We start from the raw sequence: 17672 nt of genomic DNA, 5'->3' as shown, positions 1-17672 counted from the left end.
TCGTCCTGGCCCCGGGGTCGGGACTGCTCCCCTGATTTCCCTCCCTGTCTCTTCCTGACTCCTTGCCTTTACCCTACCTGCCTCTGTCCCCCACCCCCCGCTGACCCCCTTCCTCCCACCCTGATGGCCCCCTCGTGCCCAGGGCTCCCGGCGGTACTCCTGGGTCTCAGAGGAGCCCCTGAGCTATGTGAGCTGGCAGGACGGGGAGCCCCAGCAGCCAGGGGGCTGCGCCTACGTGGATGTGGACGGGGCCTGGCGCACCGCCAGCTGCGACACTAAGTTGCAGGGAGCTGTCTGCGGGGGTGAACGGCGGTGAGTGCCCAGCTGCTGGGGCCGAGGGGCGGGCAAGGTGTATAGGCTGTCCCGGGGAGGACTCTGGGCCACTTGCTCAATCCTGCACCCCCTACAGGGCCCCCTCCTCCCCGAAGAATAAGCTACCATGGCAGCTGTCCCCAAGGGCTGGCCGACTCGGCGTGGATTCCCTTCCGGGAGCACTGCTACTCCTTCCACATGGAGCTGCTGCTGGGCCACAAGGAGGCGCTGCAGCGCTGCCAGAGAGGTGGGCCTGCGCAGGCTAGAGCCCACGTGGTCGTTTCAGGTGGTGACCCCTATCGTGGACACTTAAAGACTCCAGGAACGCAGGCCCCTTGCTACCCTCCACCCGTAGGCAGCACTCACACAGATGTGCCCCATCAGTTTCCAGTACACAGGGGCCACGTGTGGCCTCATGTCAGTAACCCCGGGCGCCCACACACCGAGGCACACTCCACACCAACCTCCACTCAGGCTGCCGGAGAAGGGGCCTCTCTGGGGGAGGGGGTCTCTGCTCCCCCAGGGAGACCACTGTCTGTCCTGATGTGGGCCTCCCTTGTGTCCAGCGGGTGGGGCGGTCCTGTCCATTCTGGATGAGATGGAGAACGTGTTTGTCTGGGAGCACCTGCAGAGCTCTGAGGGCCAGAGTCGGGGTGCCTGGCTGGGCATGAACTTCAACCCCAAAGGTGGGTACCCTGTGTGTGGCATCAGGAGGGGGAAGCCTCAGGGTGTAGGGGGGACACCTTCCCCCAGGGCTGGGCGGGGGTGAGGACTTGCGGGAGCTGAGACTCAGTTCTCGAACAGGCCTGCTCCCTTCCACCTGCTCCTGTCTCCTCTCCCCCGCACCCCGTCAGCATCTCCTTTCCCGTAGGAGGCACCCTGGTCTGGCAGGACAACACAGCTGTGAACTACTCCAACTGGGGGCCCCCTGGCCTGGGCCCCAGCATGCTGAGCCACAACAGCTGCTACTGGATTCAGAGCAGCAGCGGGCTTTGGCGCCCGGGCGCCTGCACCAACATCACCATGGGCGTCGTCTGCAAGCTCCCTCGAGGTGAGCGCCGCCGCCCCCGCACAGCTGGTGCTGGGCCTGCGCCAGGGCTCCGCGGCTCATCTGTCCCGGACACAGCGGATGGGAGACGGGCCCGGACCGGGACCCTGCCCGGGGATAAACTGGTCTGTAGGAGGGACCGGCCCTTCCTACAAATTTCCAAACTAGATGGCAAACCCATCATTTTGTAGCGGTTAAGGGCAAGGACGGGGTTCAAGCCCCGGGCAAACCACTTAGCAACTCTGTGACCTTGAGCCAGTTCCTTCAAGTCCATGGCCTCAGTTTCTTCATATGCAAAATGAGGATAATAACAGTACCTATGAGATCAAACGGGCTGATCGGGTGGCTGGCGCTCAGGAAGCGGCCTCTGCGTGTTTGCTTGTTGTTATGCCAGTTACTAACGGGTCCCCCCTCTTCCTCGCAGCCGAGGAGAGCAGCTTCTCACCATCAGGTGAGTCCCAGGCAGGGCTGAGATGAGCCGTCTCCCGCCTTGGCCCAGCATGCCAGGGAGCGTGGGCAGCGGGGGGCAGCCGGGGGACAGTGGGGGGGCAGCGGGGGACAATGGGGGGCAGATGGGGGCAGCGAGGGACAGTGGAGGGGCAGATGGGGGCAGCGGGGGTGGCGGGAGCACAGCCCCTCTGCTGAGTGGTGGGCTTGCTACAGCAGCGCTCCCGGAGAACCCAGCCGCCCTCGTGGTGGTGCTGATGGCGGTACTGCTGCTCCTGGCCCTGCTGACCGCAGCCTTGATCCTCTACCGGCGGCGACAGAGTGCGGAGCGTGGGACCTTCGAGGGCGCCCGCTACAGCCGCAGCGCATCCGGCCCTGGCGAGGCCACCGAGAAGAACATTCTGGTGTCTGACATGGAAATGAATGAGCAGCAGGAGTAGAGCCAAGGGCGGTGGGCAGGGTGGGCACAGGAGGAATGGGGAGGCCGGGCCCTGGGTCAGCCGGGCCCCCCCACCAGCTGCCAGCCCAGGTGGCCTATGGAGGGGTGCCTTTGGAAGCCACTGTTGGGAGCTGGGGCTGATCAGGGCCTGGCTGGTGGGGTTCCTCCCTCCCGTGAGGGCTGGGCTGAGACCCGGCTGAGTGCAGCGTGGTGTTTCCCTTTTGGGGGGGCCTAAGGTCTTGTCACCTGGGCCTGTGCCCCCACGGTGACCAGCAGCAGGACGGGAGCCTCTTTCTGCCCCTTTCTCCCCAGGCGCCCCTGCCCAGGCCTGCTGACCATGCCCCAGGACCCCCCTTCTCATAGCAGAGCCTGAGGATCCTCCCCTGAGCCCTCAGCCAGCCTCTGTCGCTTCTCTCCTTCCTGGCAGCCTTGGCTCTGAGCCCCCTCCCCCTCTTCCGTCCCCTGCTTCTCATGCAGCCCTTCCTTCTGAGCCAGGGCCCCTGGGTTTGGGGAGCCCTGTTGCTCATGGTGGGTGTCAGGTGAGGGGGCCAAGCATCTGTCACTCCTGTGCCTGCTGGGGTGGCCCATGGGGCATGGAGGAGGGGCCTGGGTTGGGCCTGAGAACCAGGGCCCCACTGGGGTGTCAGCTGGGCTGGAAACAGGACTGGGAGAGACACCCTGCCCCCCAGGGGGTGACCAGGCTGAGGCGTCATCTCCTGCTGGTTGGGGGAGGGCTCTGTCCCTAAAGAGTCCCCTGTGGGGACCAAAGTAAGTTCCCTAACGTTTCCAGCTCCTGGCTGTGGTTGGAAGAGAGGAGGGGGTTGCCAGAGTCTTGGGGGCCTCAAGCAGGAGACCACCCTCTCGGGGGGCCCAGAGGAACAGTGCTCGAGCTCCCGGAGGGGCCCAGTCCCGGGGTGCTGACTCAGTGCCTTTCCAAGAGGCCGGAACCCTGGCCCAGGCTGGGGCGACGGCCAGTCCCTATGCCATGGGGCACGGGACAATGTGAACACGGACTGAGAGTCATGGTCCTTTTTCGTAGTTCTTAATTTTTTTTAATGTGTCATTATTGTGAAGAAGAAAAAAGAAAAGAAAAAAGAAAAGCAAACAAATAAAACACCTTTAAGAGGCTTGAGAGAGAAGGGTTTCTGCTTTGTCTCTTGTCGTGTTTGGAGCTCAAGCCGTGTGTTCTTTCTGCAGTCTGCCATTTTGCTTCTATTTCTGGGCCCCCGTGGAGGTCCTGCACTCCTGTCTCTTCTTCTGGGCCCTCGCCTTTCTGGGCCTGCTCACCACGTTCTCCGTGGCTGGGGATGTGTATGTAGGTAACAGCTCAGGAGCCACCGGCCCGCCGTGGGAGCTCACCTTTCACCTTTCACCTTTCACCTTTCACCATGTGTGAAATGGGGGGACGGGACGCACTTCCTGAGGTTGCTTGGAGGGTATTTGAGGATTAAATGAGGTCATCTGTGCCAAGCAGTGAGACCAGCAGCTCCGGGCTCCTGCAGTAAGTGTCCCATAAACGCCAGCTGCTACTGTTATTTTGGGGCTGTGGTTCCCAGGGGGCCCTTCGAGGTGCCCAGGCCAGCCCTTGGAGGGGGGGCGTTCCACGTCAGCATCCTTCCCGGAGGGGGGCCATCATACCTGCCTCTGAGCTGTGAGCGCGCGCATATTTACCCTTGCGGAGTTGGGGCTCCGAGTCTGGCGCAGAGGCGAAGTCTGGCGCAGAGGCGGGCCAGGGGCTCTCGGGACCTCGCTCCCGCCGGTATTCACTCAGGCTATTTGAGCCTGAGACGGCAGCCTGCAAAGAGAAGGCTCTGCTAGGAAGTGATAGCAACTACGCCGGTCCTGCCAGGTGCTGTGGGCAAGACTGACACAGGCCGTGGGGAGGGGCTGTTCGTTTGGTCTGGGGGGTGGGGTAGGGTCTCATCAGGGGAATGAGATGAACCTGAAGGAGGTGAGGGGGTGCGCCATGCAAACATCGAGGCAGGTGGAGGCAGGGGGCAGGGGGAGGGAGGCCCTGTGCTGCAGAGGCCCAGCAAGGAGGCCAGGCTGGCTGGACGGTGGGGGAGGGGAGCGTGGCCAGCCCGATTGCCCTTGGCCGGGAAGGCAGTGGTAGAGAGTACGGATGTTATTTCAAGTACAGTAGGAAGCCCGAATCCAGCTGCCCTTGAGGACAGTGGTGTGGATCAGTACCTCGGCGGTTGTCACATTCTGGACGCGCACACGTGCGTGTGTGTGTGTGTCTGTGTGTTGCACACATGCTTTACCTTGTTCGTGGTTTTTTAAAACCAGTTTCTATTTTTCTGAATAGGTAATACCACCATGTGGTTCAAGGCCTACACCTAAACGGTATGAAAAGATACACTGAGAAGTCCAGAGCTTTTGGCCTGGACAGCAGGGTAAATGGGGTGCCCGTTGTTGAGCCAGGGAGCCCCCAGGTGGGGGATTGTGAATCCATGACAGAGGCGGAGCCGGACACCCCCCTCCAGCTCTCTCCTCCCTGCAGCCCCGGCAGCTGCTCTCCTGATGGCCAGCAGCAGGGCCCCTGTGGACGGATCTGGTCACTTTGGGGAGGGAGCCCCAAGCCACGTGGGGGAATCCTTAATGATTAATCCACTTCACCCTGAAGTGATTTGCTCTCCAAATTGGGTAAAGGCTCCCTTTGTGAGTTAAGTGCCCTGCCATTATCTGCAGCTCAAAGACTGCCTGACCAGGCTGCAGGGAGCCCCTCTGGGGCGGAGGCCCTCTGGGAAGCCTGCTGCTGACCTTTGCCCTAGGAGAGAAGCTAAGCTGAGGGGTGAAGTCAGGGTCATGGGATCCCTGGGGGTGGGAGGAGCAGCTGAGGAACCGAGGACACCAATGACACAAATGCCTGGTGCTGCCCGGCCGGGGCTAGTGATGGTGGGTGTCCAGAGGTTTAAATAATTCCAGAAATACCTGTCCTGGCTCCCCCTCCCCTCGCCTTCTCTCAGGAGTCTGTTGTCCTCACCAGAGCCTTGCTCCCCACCCAAAAGCATTTCAGACAGCTTCAGAGGCACCTGGGGCTCCCCATAGACCTTGTGCTGAGCTTTTCTAGTCCGGGGCTGCCCAGGGGAGGGTAGAGGATGCTCTGGCAGCTCTCAGGGCAGGAGGAAGGCTCTGGGCCTGGGCGGGGTGTGGGGAGGTTGCCATTTGCCTCTGGCTCCAGGGTAGTGCTGGTTTTAGGGGGTACCCAGACCACAGAACCTGCTGTCTTTCTGCTCATTTCAATTCAATAAACATTAAGCACTTCTCTGCACTCCAGACTTGCTGGGGGTGGGATGCCCTGAGACCCAGCCTGGTGGGCCTGGCAGAGGGCACGGTAGGCCAGGCCCCGAGGCCAATCTTCACTTGCAGGGCTGCGCTGGCTCAGCTCTGGCCCCCGGGATGTCCAGTGGCAGCTCACTGAATCCATGAATGAACGGGAGAACGGGGCCACTCTCCAGAGAACGGTGTCAGGTCTGCTCACCGCCTCTCCTTGTCCAGGCAGAGATGGCCTCCTTGCAGGTGTCCTGGCGGAGCCGGCCTGGCCCGATGGGCAGCACTGTGAGGTGGCAGGGGTGAGGAGCCAGCCAGCCGCACCGCATGGCTTTCCTGGAGCAGGGCCGGCTGAGCCCTGCCAGGCTGCCCTGAGCACCGGCACTCAAGCGTGTTACAGGCACAAGGTGGAGCATTGCGTCTTGAGGGCGACGGGAGGAAGGGGGGCAGGAGGAGGAAAGGAGAGGAAATAGGGAGGGGCCTCAAGGGGGAGACCGGGAGATGAAAGTGCCCAGACGTTCCGGCCTTTATCTTAGGGGCCAGGGCCGCCAAGAGGCCCCAGGAAAGGGCTGACTTCAGTCTGGACTCCCACCAGAGTCAGCACCCCCTTGAGCTGTAGATTCCGATCCTTCCTTGTCCAGAAAAGCAGGCGGGCCGCCAGCCCGGGGGGAGGGAGGAGAGGAGCTAAGCAGCGGGCAGGCGTCCCCCCACCCCTTGAAATGGATTCGTCGCTGGCTCTCAGTGCAAAAAAATTGACTATCTTTTGATATCAGCAGATGGCAGGAGTTTGGTTTTAGCTGTTTCCAGGAAATCCTGCTCCTGGCTTTCTGGTCCAGTCCGAGTTCTCCCCTTTCTTCCCCGGCACCTCTAAATTCTGTGGTCCTGTGGCATGTGCAGGGACCCGGTCCTTGGTCATTGAGTGTCCCTGCTGGTTGATGCAGAGATGCCCTTCTTTTGCCCTTTTGTGTCTCTCTCTGGGACATGGGAAACTTTTGGATGGTGTCTTTCCCCATACTGGGGCTGCAGGGGACTCAGGACACCGCCTCAGACATGCCAGTGCTCCATGATGATAATAATAAGCAAAATATTTCTTATATACTAGGTATAGCCCTGTTCTTTTTTTTTTTAAGAGGGGGAGGAGCAGAAGGAGAGGGAGAGAGAGAGAATCTTAAGCAGGCTCCATAGCCAGCGTGGAGCCTGATGTGGGGCTCTTTCTCACAACCCTGAGATCATGACCTGAGCTGAAATCAAGAGTTGGATGCTTAACTGACTGAGCCACCCAGGCGGCCCATACATATATATTTAATATGTATATGTGTGTTGTTGTCCCCTTTTACAGATGAGGAACAGAGGCACAAGAGGGGAAGGACTTGCCATGCCACCTCTCCGCAGTGCTCCCCTCCCCCAGTCTGTAGAAATTGGGGCGGGGTCGGCAACGAGCATGGAGAGCCCCTGGGATTTTGCAGTCAGGTTCTGAGACTCAAGAATTTTGTCTCAACCTATTATCTCTGCTAAGAGAAGCCTCTTTTGAGTTTCAGGGCTGAGAATGACCGCTTTCCTTTTGGTCTTCCATGGCTTCCCCTCCAAGGCAGTGGAGGAGGGAGACCCCAGTAGCCTCGGCTGGGGTAGGACTGTCGGATACAATGCACAGAATTGCATAGACTGCATAGAAATGAGGTGAAGGCTCGGTTGATACATTAGCCATTTTCACGGTTATGGATACTTGAAAGCTCCTACCCGCCTCCTGAGTGGGAGTCGGCTCACCCGAGGCGCTGTAGCGACAGGGGGCCCTCCCCTCTTTCCTCCTGCCCCTGTTCGTCCAGCTCCCGCTCTCCTCATCTCGCCAGCCTGGGCGGTGGTGGCTGTGAAGCTCCCTGCTGCCTGTGTGTGGACTCTCAGCTCCCGGGCTTGGCTCCCGGGTGTCCCGGCTCCCCTGCCCAATGAACCCTTTCTAGCCTGCTGCTCCCCCTGCACCATGTATCTGCGTGTGCCCCGCACGTGCCCTTCCCTCCACCACCTCTCTGCTTGCCTGTGCACCATCCTTCAAGGCCCTTTTCTCCTCCACGAGCCCTCCCTCCTCCCTGCCCCTTGGTCCTGGTGACCACCTATTCCCAACTTCTGGAGTTGGTTAACGTTGTTACCCTCTCTCTCAGGCCAGGAACGTGGCCTTGGCCACCAGACTGAACTCACCTTGTAAACTTGGGCACATCGCATAACTTGCCTGAGGTTAGTTTTGTGATAGTTGATTTCGTGTGTCCATTTGGGTGCCCAGACAAGCCGGAAGAGCGTCATTTCTGGGTGCATCCGTGAGGCTGTTTCCAGAACAGATTAGCCTTTGAATGGGTAGACTGAGTAAAGAATATCTCCCTCCCCAGGGTGGCCATTCTCCAGTCTGTTGAGGGCCTGAGCACAACCAAAAGGCAGAGGAAGGGTGAATTTTTCTCTCTGCTGGAGCGGGGACATCCATCTTCTCCTGTCCTGGAGAATCGGCTCTCCTGGTTCTTGGGCCTTCAGACTTGGATTGGGACTCAGAGTGTTGGCTCCCTGCTTCTCAGGCCTGCAGGTTTGAACTGGAATGACATCACTGGCTTGCCTGGGACTTCAGCTCACAGATGGCAGATGGTGGGGCTTCTCAGCCTCTATAATTGTGTGAGCCAATCCTTCATGATAAATCTCTTTCTACATATTTATAAATATATCCTACTGGTTCTGTTTCTCTGGAGAACCCTAATACAAGTTTCCTCTCATGTAACTTGGAGGTAGTATCTGCCTCACAGGCTTACAGAAAGTGCTCTATAAGTGGCATCTGTGGGTTCGTATTACCTTGATTTGACTTTTTCTATATATGACCTGTTGCCCCCATAAGACTGTGCTCCTAGGGGTGGGCATCGTGCATTTGTCGCGTGTCTTCACAACCTGGCATATGACTGATGGTTGATACATGTTTGAGGGTCATGATGAAGCCAAAGACTTCTTTAAAAAAAACTCATGCTCCATCCACTGTCTCTCAACCTCTAATAGACTCTGGCAATATTGACTCAGTTAGAAAGGGGCAAGGGAGTCCTTTTCGCCAGGGTCTTTTAATAAATGAAACTTGATTCTTTGGGCACCTCAGGCCACGAGAAGCCCCATCAGTGAACCCCTGGGCCATCGCGATGTGGAATTAATGGTGCAGGAAGACATCGGTTCTGTAGTGTCTCCACTTCCCCTCCCCAGACCTCCAAAGAGTCACTCCTGGTTTCCTGGGTCAATCCTTGAAATCGTTTTCAACCACCGACATTGGCTGATGGGAACCTGGGTGGGTCTCGGGGTAGCTGCCTCAAACACTACCTCATCTTACAGCAGACTTGTCTTGTCAGAATGTCTATATGGCCACCTCAGACTCCATCAAGCTCTCTCTAGAACTTTGTTTTTAAATATGCATTGTTCCTTCTTAGACATTTCTCAATATTGGCTCCTGGACAAATCTTTCATCTTTAGTCAACTTTAGAGTCCAGTTGAAAAATAAAGGCCCATTTTCTCATAGAATGCTTAGGGCTTGGGCTCCGTTTGTGAATGGAAGAATTTGAGGTTTTAGGATTTTTTTTGTTTGTTTTTGTTTTACATCAGGGAGATATTTTCAACTAGAATGGCTCTTGTAAGTTCTGTTAACATTCCAGGGCGTCCCCTTCCCTTGCTCTCGGATCTTGGAGCTAGGCTGCCTGGCTATATCCACCGGTTTGCAGGAATAGAGTCACTTTAAATGTGAAGCTTGTCAGGGATGGACGAGATTTTGAGGAAACTCAATCAAGTCCAGACTTCCTTTTTTTTTTTTTTTAAAGATTTTATTTATTTATGTGACAGAGAGACAGCCAGCGAGAGAGGGAACACAAGCAGGGGGAGTGGGAGAGGAAGAAGCAGGCTCATCGCGGAGGAGCCCGATGTGGGACTCGATCCCAGAGCACCGGGATCACGCCCTGAGCCGAAGGCAGACGCCCAACGCCTGCGCCACCCAGGCGCCCCAAGTCCAGACTTCCTAAACCCTACTGGCACCACCATTCATCTCTGGCAGAACCCTCTTTGCTGCAAAATCTGCAATGGCCGCTCCTGGTCTCGAAGGTGGGAGAAGCCCCTCTTTCTCTTCATTACCCCTTTCTGTCCCTCTTCTCCCTCATTCTCTGTCCCTTCCTCCATTTCTTTTTTTTTTTTTTAGATTTTATTTATTTATTTAAGAGAGGGAGAGAGAGACAGAGAGCGCACAAGCAGGGGGAGCAGCAGGCAGACGGAGAAGGAGAAGCAGACTCCCCAGTGAGCAGGAAGCCTGACATGCGCTTGATCCCAGGACCCCAAGATCACGACCTGAGCCGAAGGCAGATACTTCACCGACTGAGCCATCCAGGCGCCCCCTTCCTCCATTTTTAAAGAAAATTTACTGAGGCACGCGTGACATTCCACCACAGGGCTCACCCACTGCGAGCGCGCAGTTCAGCGAGCTTTAGTGAGCTTATCCGTCGGAGAAGCACCCCACGAACCAGCCGGGAGAGCTGCCTCCTCACCCAGATCCTCCCGAGCCTGTTCGCAGGCAGTCTGTCCTCCGAGTCCCGGCCCTGCGGCCACCGATCTGCCTCTGTGGTTCCGCCTGTTCTAGAAATTGCGTGTAAATCGAATCATAACCCACGTTGACCTTTGTATCTGGCTTCCTTCACCGAGCATCACGTACTTCATTCCCTCCATCTTTATTTTTTGAGCTATCTTTGCCTCTCTCTCTCTCATCACACACGAACATCCAGTTTTCTCACTACCCTTCCCTGACCTTTTTTTTTTTTTTTTTTAAATAGGCTCCATGCCCAGCATGGAGCTCAGGGCAGGGCTTGAACTCATGACCCTGAGATCAAGCCCTGGGCTGAGATCAAGAGTCGGGCGCTTCACTGACCGAGTCACCCAGGTGCCCCTGGACCTTTTTATTTTATTTTTTTTAACCTCACGTCTTGATCTGGTCTTTGGGCCCTAAGGTGTAAATAGGAGAGTAGCGTGGAGACTAAAAAAAGCACACAAGGAAGCTGGGTGAATAAAGCCATTTTATTGAAGATGCGGCCCGGTTCCACTTGGGGTGGAGGGAGGCCCGAACAGGCACCCCGTGCAGAGGTGCAGGCTGCGGGGCTGCAGGGCTGCGGGCTGCAGGGCTGCCCGGGCTTCTGGCCGAGGGGCAGCAGCAGGGCCGCCGGCAGGGACTCAAGGAGCCCCGGCTGCCTGGCTTGTGCTGTCGGGGACTGCGCGGGTCCCTGCTGCTGTCCCTCAGGGTCAGGCCAGACCCCGAGGAGAGAGGGGCACAGGGTGAAAATGGTAACTGTAAACACTGTGGTTTCAGTTTCAGTAAAGAGGAGGCGGGAGGGAGGCACATGGGGACATAGAAAAAGCGGCTGTGGGGAGATGACTTCGCAGAGCTCCGGGGGGCCAGCTCCCTTGCTAGACAACGTGGCTGCTGCTGTCATTTCCATCCCCCAGCTCAGAATCTGGAAAGCAAGAAGGTGTCTCAGGCTGGAGAGCCAGGGTGGACGGTGAGCTCTGCCAATGAGGGTGTGGCCCCTCCTGCCCCCACTCCAGCCCTGGGTGCTCGCACATGCACACACACACACCCCACAGTGCCTGGAACAGTGTGAGTAACAGAGGCCTGCTGTATCGGGAATCCTCGAATGCCCCTTGGGGCTTCCAGCCAGGCCAGGACAGAGGGACTGTAACCCCTCAACAAAAGGACTGAGGTCCACATCCTCACTGCCCTGGTGCAGCAAATGTTCCGGGGCAGAATCCCTGGCGGAACCCTGCCTCCCCTCAGGGTAACGCCCCCACATGAACGCCCCTTTCCTTAACTTGGCAGGGAAGTGGCTGGAGGGTTGACCTAGGTCTTTAAGAAATCTTTCAGACATCAAATGACTGGAGGTAGAGGGTCCTGTGATGGGAGGAAGGGGAACAAACAGGCAGTAGGAAGGCAGTGGGGTCTGAATGGAGGAAGTGGAGTCTGGGGTGGCGGTTTTTATTCTTGGGGGAAATTCTTGTTTTCAATATACTTTTCCCACTGGCTTGAGTGCTCCGGGATTGTCTGGAAACCACTGAAGGGCAAGGAGCAGGAGCAATTGACATCCCCCCATTCCTACCAGGACCCCTGAGCTTCTACCTCTGCTACAGGGAAGCCGCAGCCCCACGAGCTGCCCCTGTGCCCTCGCCTATCCTGTTCTGTCCCCCAAAACTAGTTGCCTTGACTTGTGTGTATGCAGGTGAGGTGGTCTGGCCCAGCCTTTGGCCTGAAGACCCTCAAGCCTGTTCTTGTCCACACCTGTATGGATGGCCTCAGAGACAGTGTTCCCCTCCCAGGCCTTGGACTTGGTTGTGGTGACAGCCATCTGTGCCAGCTGGGGAGCGGCTGTTAGGGGGGCTGGGTCACAGAACCATGCAGCAAGTTGTCCAAATTGGCCACACCCACCCGGGAACTGGCCCTAGCTGCTTTTACCTCAGTGCTTCCTGTGGCCCGCATGTGTTCCAGGCGCCGGGGTGGGGGGTCCCCAGTGAGACGGCTGGCAGTGACACCACAGAGCCACAAAGAGGCTGGCATCTCCTTGTGCCACCCGGCGGGCCCTGATGTCTTTTTCTTCCCTTTTCACCTGAGCTGAGCTAGGGCAGCAGGTCACAGCTGTGACTCAGCTCTGGCAACCCATCTCAGCAAAGTGCGCCAGCCAGGTGAGTCACACCAGGCTGCTGGGGACCAGAGAAGAGTGTGGCCATCTGCCTCTGGCTGCCCTGGCTCGTCGCGATCATGGCCCTGGCCGGAAGCCCGGCAACGGCTGCACCTGACCAGCGTGCCAAGACCGTCCCTTGGCTCCCACCCACCAGTTTCGGGGATGGTGCGGGGCCGCGGCGGGTAGAGAGGGCCTAGACCTATAGTTCTAGGGGGATCTGGCTGCCCCCACTTTGGGGCGGATCCTACAGCTGGTCCCAGCTTCCTGGGGAGGGATGGTAAGTGACGATCAGTGGGACCATCTGCCTCTGAGCGACGCAGGAGGGCAGCAGCGCAGCGCCAGGCACTCGCAGGGAGGGCCCTCCGCTCTCCGCCGTGGAGACTCGTTTTTTTTAAGCAGCGCCCCAGGGATGCTCTTCTCCCGTCCTCCAGAGAGGGCAGTCTTCCCTGCGGCCGGGGCTTGGAGGCCCCCCAGGACCCCGGGGAAAGGCTGGGTCCCCGGCACAGCGGGGCGACAGCGTTCCGCGCTGGGCACTAGGGGTCGCCCCCGCCCAGCCGAACCGCAGGGCGCGCGGGCCGCAGGTTTCCCGGGACCGGGAAGAGCCGCCAGCGCCGCCGGGCCGGGGGGCGGGGCGGGGCGCCGCCAAGACCCTGGCCCGAGCCGCGGGGGCCCCCCGCTGCTCCCCGAGGTCGGCTCGCGGCCGCGTCCTGTCGGAGCAGGGGCTCTCGCCGAAGGCCGCCACGGGGACCCGCGAGCTAGGCGCAGAGGCGCTTTCCCCGAGACACAAAGGTCTTTTCTAGATCTGCCCGCTCCCTTCCCGCTCGCTCGCTCGCTTCCCGGCTGCCGGAGGGGGAGCGACAGCCCCGGGTGCGTCCGGGCGACAGGGCCCGGCGTGGACAAGGACACCGTGGTCGCGCCCGGGGCTGACACTCCGGGCTCCTTTTGTGAACGGGGGGAAGCGTCCCCTCCCCGCGTCTCTGAAAACGGTCAGCCCGGGTTCTCAGCACTGCGTGCCCTGAATAATAAATTGGCTTCTCGAGGGTCGTACTCTGGGCCCCGCCCTGTGGAGCTTTGAGCTGGTCCAGCTTCTCCGGGCGGGCCTATGGGGGGGTTCCCCCCAGCATCCCCGGGCCGGGCTGCGTCGGGATGACCAGGGGCCCACCCCAGGGGCTGAATCTGAATCTCTGGGAGGGGCCCCGGAATCTGCATTTTCGGTAAATTCCCAGGTGATTCCGACGGCAAAGCCAGTGTGAGAATCGCTCTTCAAAACCTTAAACCTGCCTTAGGACAGGCAGTTGTAAGATTTCTCCCCTGAAGACCTTCTGGAACTCGAACTGTCACACCCGCCTCGGTCCACTGCGATGTTTCCTCTCCCTGCTGTTGGAGAAGCTCCTCCGGAGCCTGGCTGCAAGCCCTCCCGCTTTAATGAAGCACATGTGCTTCAGCTGGGTTTTCTATGGGATAATGAACCTGTTGGAAGGCAGCTGTCCTGCCCTCCTTGGGGGGACCTTTCTCAGGAGAGCTGTTTTCCTGGCTCAACCTGTGAATCCGGCAGACCCACCTGACCCGGCCGCAAGGTGAGAGGATCCATTACAGCCACCAGCTCCTGAATGAATGGGGTCCCTTCCCATAGTGGCTAAACAGCGCCCTTCCAGAGTTTAGATGATGACCCAAAAGGCTCCCCCCATGTACTGGAAGCTGGAAAAATCCCAGCAAAGGAAAAGGAAAAAAACCTGCAGCAAGTCATCTTGGCCCGCCTGACGATACCATCTTCCCTCTCGCTGGCCCTTGTGCTTGCTTTCAGGATGAATTAAAATCCTTATCTGTTCTGCATCCAGCGAGCTCGGGACTCGCCTTCCTGACTGCTGCTGCTAGAGTTTCCCAGGCTCGGTGGGGTTATTTTTGCCTCTGGGTGGTGGTCATTACTTCCTTCCACAGTATGAGGTTCCACACAGTGACAGAAAAAGAGTAAATTAGCAAACACCCGCAAAATGGCAGGACTGACCCCCAAACCTACTTTCATTTTCTTCCGGTCTGGGTTGTGGGTAATTTCTTGACAACTATGAGAAAGAAGACAATGAAAAATGAATTGTTTTTCCGAAGCAATTGTGAACAGATGTATAATTCCCCGCTCTCAGGAATGTTCTGGGAATCCCTTACATCACCTTAAAGGGGCAGAGGTGCCAAGGGCAGCGTTGATATTCAACACCTGCGGGACTTAGCCTCGCCCTAAAGACAGGGCAGAGAGAACCCAGGTCACCTTCGCTGGCGGTTCAGGGCTTCTAAATTTGGCCGTGGGAGCAGACTTGCTTCCTTTTGGCAATTGATCTGAACAGCAGAAGCCCACTCCGAGGGTCGGAGAATCACATTTACAAGCCGTGGGGGTGAAGGCCGTGCTAATTGGCCACTTGCCTCACCCCTGGCTTTTAAACAATCAGTTGTATTCTCTGCCCAGCAGGAAGCAGCAGGCCCATCAAGGCTCCGGGCTCCCTCTTTGTTCTGACTTTATGGCATTTTATGCCACAATGAGAAACACTGTGTGCTCCGTGGGAGCCCATTGTGCCAGGCTGCAAGGATGTGGGCTCCCGCGTGGAGGGCGGGTGCTCTCCCCCCAGAAGAGGCGCTTTGTGACAGGCTGGTGGGCAAAACAAGGGGTGCCGGACACTGTTACTGGGGCAACTGCTGGCCAGTGTGGAGGCAGCTGTGGCTCCTGGGTCCCCGTCACCTGCAAGCCGGAGAAGGATGGACTTTCTTCTGAGTAAATTCCACACATCAGGACTGTGCTAACCACGGCCCCCAACCCCTCCGGGCTGCTGAGCCGGCCTCATCCCGCCTCGAGACTCGGGACCAGCTGACCACCTCTCTATGTAAGCCAGCGCTCATTCCTCGAGGAAACGCCATCTGGGTGAGTAGGGATGTTTTCCCAAATGAGGGCCAAGCCTGGGCCTCCGAGAGTTTGGGTACATTTGGTTCTTTGAGGCAAGAGTTTTGGGCTTTGTAGAAACGGTGTGAATGGAAGGGCCTGGAGAAAGTCTCACACGCAGATGGGCCAGGGGAGTTTCGGAGCTCCTTCAGGACCCTGCCTGCCTCCCAGGCCAGCCACTGCCCCCCGCCCCTCCCCCGAGGGTTATACAGGTGAAGGTTTCCCCACAGGTGAAATGTGAATCCAGGGTACCTGGGGCAGGGCACCAAGGCAGTGCTCGCTCCAGGAGGTCACGGGCACTGTCATGATCCCTGGAAGGCCTGGGGTCCTTCTGCCCTTTGCCTTTTAGCTCATGGACAGAGATTCTTGTGTTTTACCTAGTTTATCGAAGTTGGCCCTGAAGAGGTACAGGGGAGCAGCCATGGGCAGGCAGGGAGGGGAACTCAGGGTACAGGTACATTTCATTGGGGGAAAAGGAGAGCAGGGTACAGACAAAACCCATGGCTAGGAGGAAGCCCAGGACAGGGAGCTTTGGGAGTGCAGGCCCTAAATAGTGCAGTATCCACTTGGGGGCTGAAAGGGGAGGGAAGGCGAGTCCGTTTAGCTTCACCACACAGGACAGCCCTGTGTACCTTCCTGTCTCTGGTGCCCCCACAGGGGCCCCCTTCACCTGCCCCCATTGCAGCAGGGGCTGGGCTGGTTTCCCCCTCCAGCCCATCCTTTGCATAGCTGCTCCAGTTTTCTCTCGAAAACGCAAATCTCCTGGCCTGCCCATCTCAGGCTAGAAACCCTTCCATGGCCTTCCAGAGCTGCGCACAAACCCTCCACTTCCTGCTCCCTTCCTGCCGGCTCCAGCCACACGCAACTCCCTGACTCTCCCAAACATACGGGTCTTTTCACTTCTGTAAGCCCCTGCCTTTCCTTCTGCATCGAGTGCCTTTTTCCCTCACCACTGACCCTTGTTCCCCTGCTAAACTCTCCGAGATTCAGTTCCAGCATCACCTGCTTGGCAGCTCAGGTCATGAGAGCAGGAATGGAAGCAGCTTTGCCACCAGGCTCTCCAAGCAGTGAGAAGGCTGATGGCAAAGAGTACAACCCAACTGGATTGAAAGCAAGGTCTCTGAAACGTGCGGACCCTGCTGGACAGTCTGTCCTGGAGGAGGAGAGGAAGGAAGGGGTCACCTAACTGCTCGGTGTTCTTCCACACCTGGTTCCATCTGCTGTCATAACGCAGGGCACGTTGTTTTCGATGCTCTTAGGTACATGTTTATCTCTCTTTAGACTCTGAGTCCCTTATAGGCAAGGAGTGTCTTAGTCATCTTTGGAGTCCCAGAATCTAGTTGCGAACCTGGCACATAGTAGGCACATAGAAAATCTTTGAATAAATAAATCTATACCTTGAACTTGAGAGTGTTCCTCTACCTTGAATACTGTTCTCTCCACAAATGCGTGGTAACCCTTTCTCCAAAACCTAACTCAAGACTCACTTCCTGGAGAAGCAGGTTTTGGTGTATTAGTTCATTGATTTGAGCATCCAAGGTTAATGTTCACCTACTATGTACCAGGCATTTTTCTAGGCATGGGAGGGTGGTGGGGTACAAAAAGAGTTCCAAGCCCCAGTGGCTAGTGACGGCCCCTCCCCACCCCCAACCCCTAGCAGACCATGTCCTCATCTGCCAGTGTGATCACTCAGTGCTCCTGGCCTCCGTGGTGCCCGGGACGTGGTCAGCGAATATGATTGACGGTATGCCCAGCACCATGACACAGGTGTGGAAGGCCTGGCTTTGCCTTCAGGGAGCTCACAACCTCACTAAGGAGACAAATTGTTTGTTTATGGCATCACTGGACACCCCGGAAAGTCCTGGCCAGGGAACATCTTGTGTTGTCAGTGCACGACCTCTGGGAACTCACTGGGTCCACTGGTTCTCTCGACCAAGTGCTACTTTCCAGTCATTTCCTGTCTTTATAAATATGTGAGTCTCATCTTCCAACTTGATCAGAAGCTCCTCAAAGAATGGGACAACATGGCAGCATGTCCGGTAGCCACTTTCCCTGATCTCCATCTCAGCGCCTGACACAGGCCAGGGCATGAATGAATGAGTGATCATCAGCATGGAGGAGCATTCCTCCCCGGGGGTCCTAGTGAGACCCCATCAGGGAGCCTGACGTGAATGGGTTCTCTAGTTCTGATACGTAAAGGAGAGAGAAGCGTTTTGTTTTGTTTTGTTTTTCTCCCCCCAACAGAGGCTTCTTTTTTGCTAAATGTTACCCTCAGATTCTTTGTTTTCTACAAGAAGATACCGAGACTCAAATCCAGAAGACTGAATTTGACAAAAGCCATTTGGGTCCCTCTTCATTGGCTATTTGTACTGGTGATGGCTTGGTGCTTTTAGTGTGTGAGGTCTATTTCAGGGTTTCTCAAACTAAATGTAAGCTTTAAGAGCGCTGCCTGGTCCTTCCTGCTTCCTCCCACCTCGGTTCCTAGATTGCTCCTGGTGTCACTGACTCCTTCTCTAGGAT

The 17672-nt window shown here is 57.4% G+C and overlaps 2 protein-coding genes and 1 long non-coding RNA gene across 3 annotated transcripts in view; 2 read left to right on the top strand and 1 right to left on the bottom strand.

The window, feature by feature from the left end:
- MRC2 (mannose receptor C-type 2) overlaps positions 1 to 3373 on the top strand; it is a 53194-nt gene extending 49821 nt beyond the window's left edge. The window contains exons 25-30 of the mRNA XM_087854238.1: positions 143 to 302; positions 410 to 559; positions 879 to 998; positions 1184 to 1363; positions 1785 to 1811; positions 2027 to 3373. Of these exons, the coding sequence (XP_087710364.1) occupies positions 143 to 302; positions 410 to 559; positions 879 to 998; positions 1184 to 1363; positions 1785 to 1811; positions 2027 to 2247 (858 nt within the window). The 3' untranslated portion in view covers positions 2248 to 3373. The remainder of the gene's footprint in view (positions 1 to 142; positions 303 to 409; positions 560 to 878; positions 999 to 1183; positions 1364 to 1784; positions 1812 to 2026) is intronic.
- An 889-nt stretch (positions 3374 to 4262) lies between these two features.
- On the top strand, positions 4263 to 10664 carry LOC148107937 (uncharacterized). The gene is made up of 3 exons (XR_015721267.1): positions 4263 to 5926; positions 7058 to 9617; positions 9712 to 10664. It is a non-coding gene; the product is annotated as an uncharacterized LOC148107937 (long non-coding RNA).
- Positions 10665 to 10833: 169 nt separating this feature from the next.
- Positions 10834 to 17672, bottom strand: part of MARCHF10 (membrane associated ring-CH-type finger 10) — a 78937-nt gene continuing 72098 nt past the window's right edge. Inside the window, exons 12-15 of the mRNA XM_087854235.1 lie at positions 17003 to 17028; positions 14490 to 14575; positions 14247 to 14289; positions 10834 to 11011 (exon numbers count right to left, since the gene is read on the bottom strand). Coding sequence (XP_087710361.1) covers positions 10965 to 11011; positions 14247 to 14289; positions 14490 to 14575; positions 17003 to 17028 — 202 coding nt within the window. The 3' untranslated portion in view covers positions 10834 to 10964. The remainder of the gene's footprint in view (positions 11012 to 14246; positions 14290 to 14489; positions 14576 to 17002; positions 17029 to 17672) is intronic.

Source organism: Ursus americanus, chromosome 23, assembly GCF_024610735.1.
Source record: "Ursus americanus isolate L20-20 chromosome 23, mUrsAme1.1.p, whole genome shotgun sequence".
NCBI classification, from domain to species: Eukaryota; Metazoa; Chordata; class Mammalia; order Carnivora; family Ursidae; genus Ursus; species Ursus americanus.
This window is presented reverse-complemented; position numbering and strand designations above follow the sequence as displayed.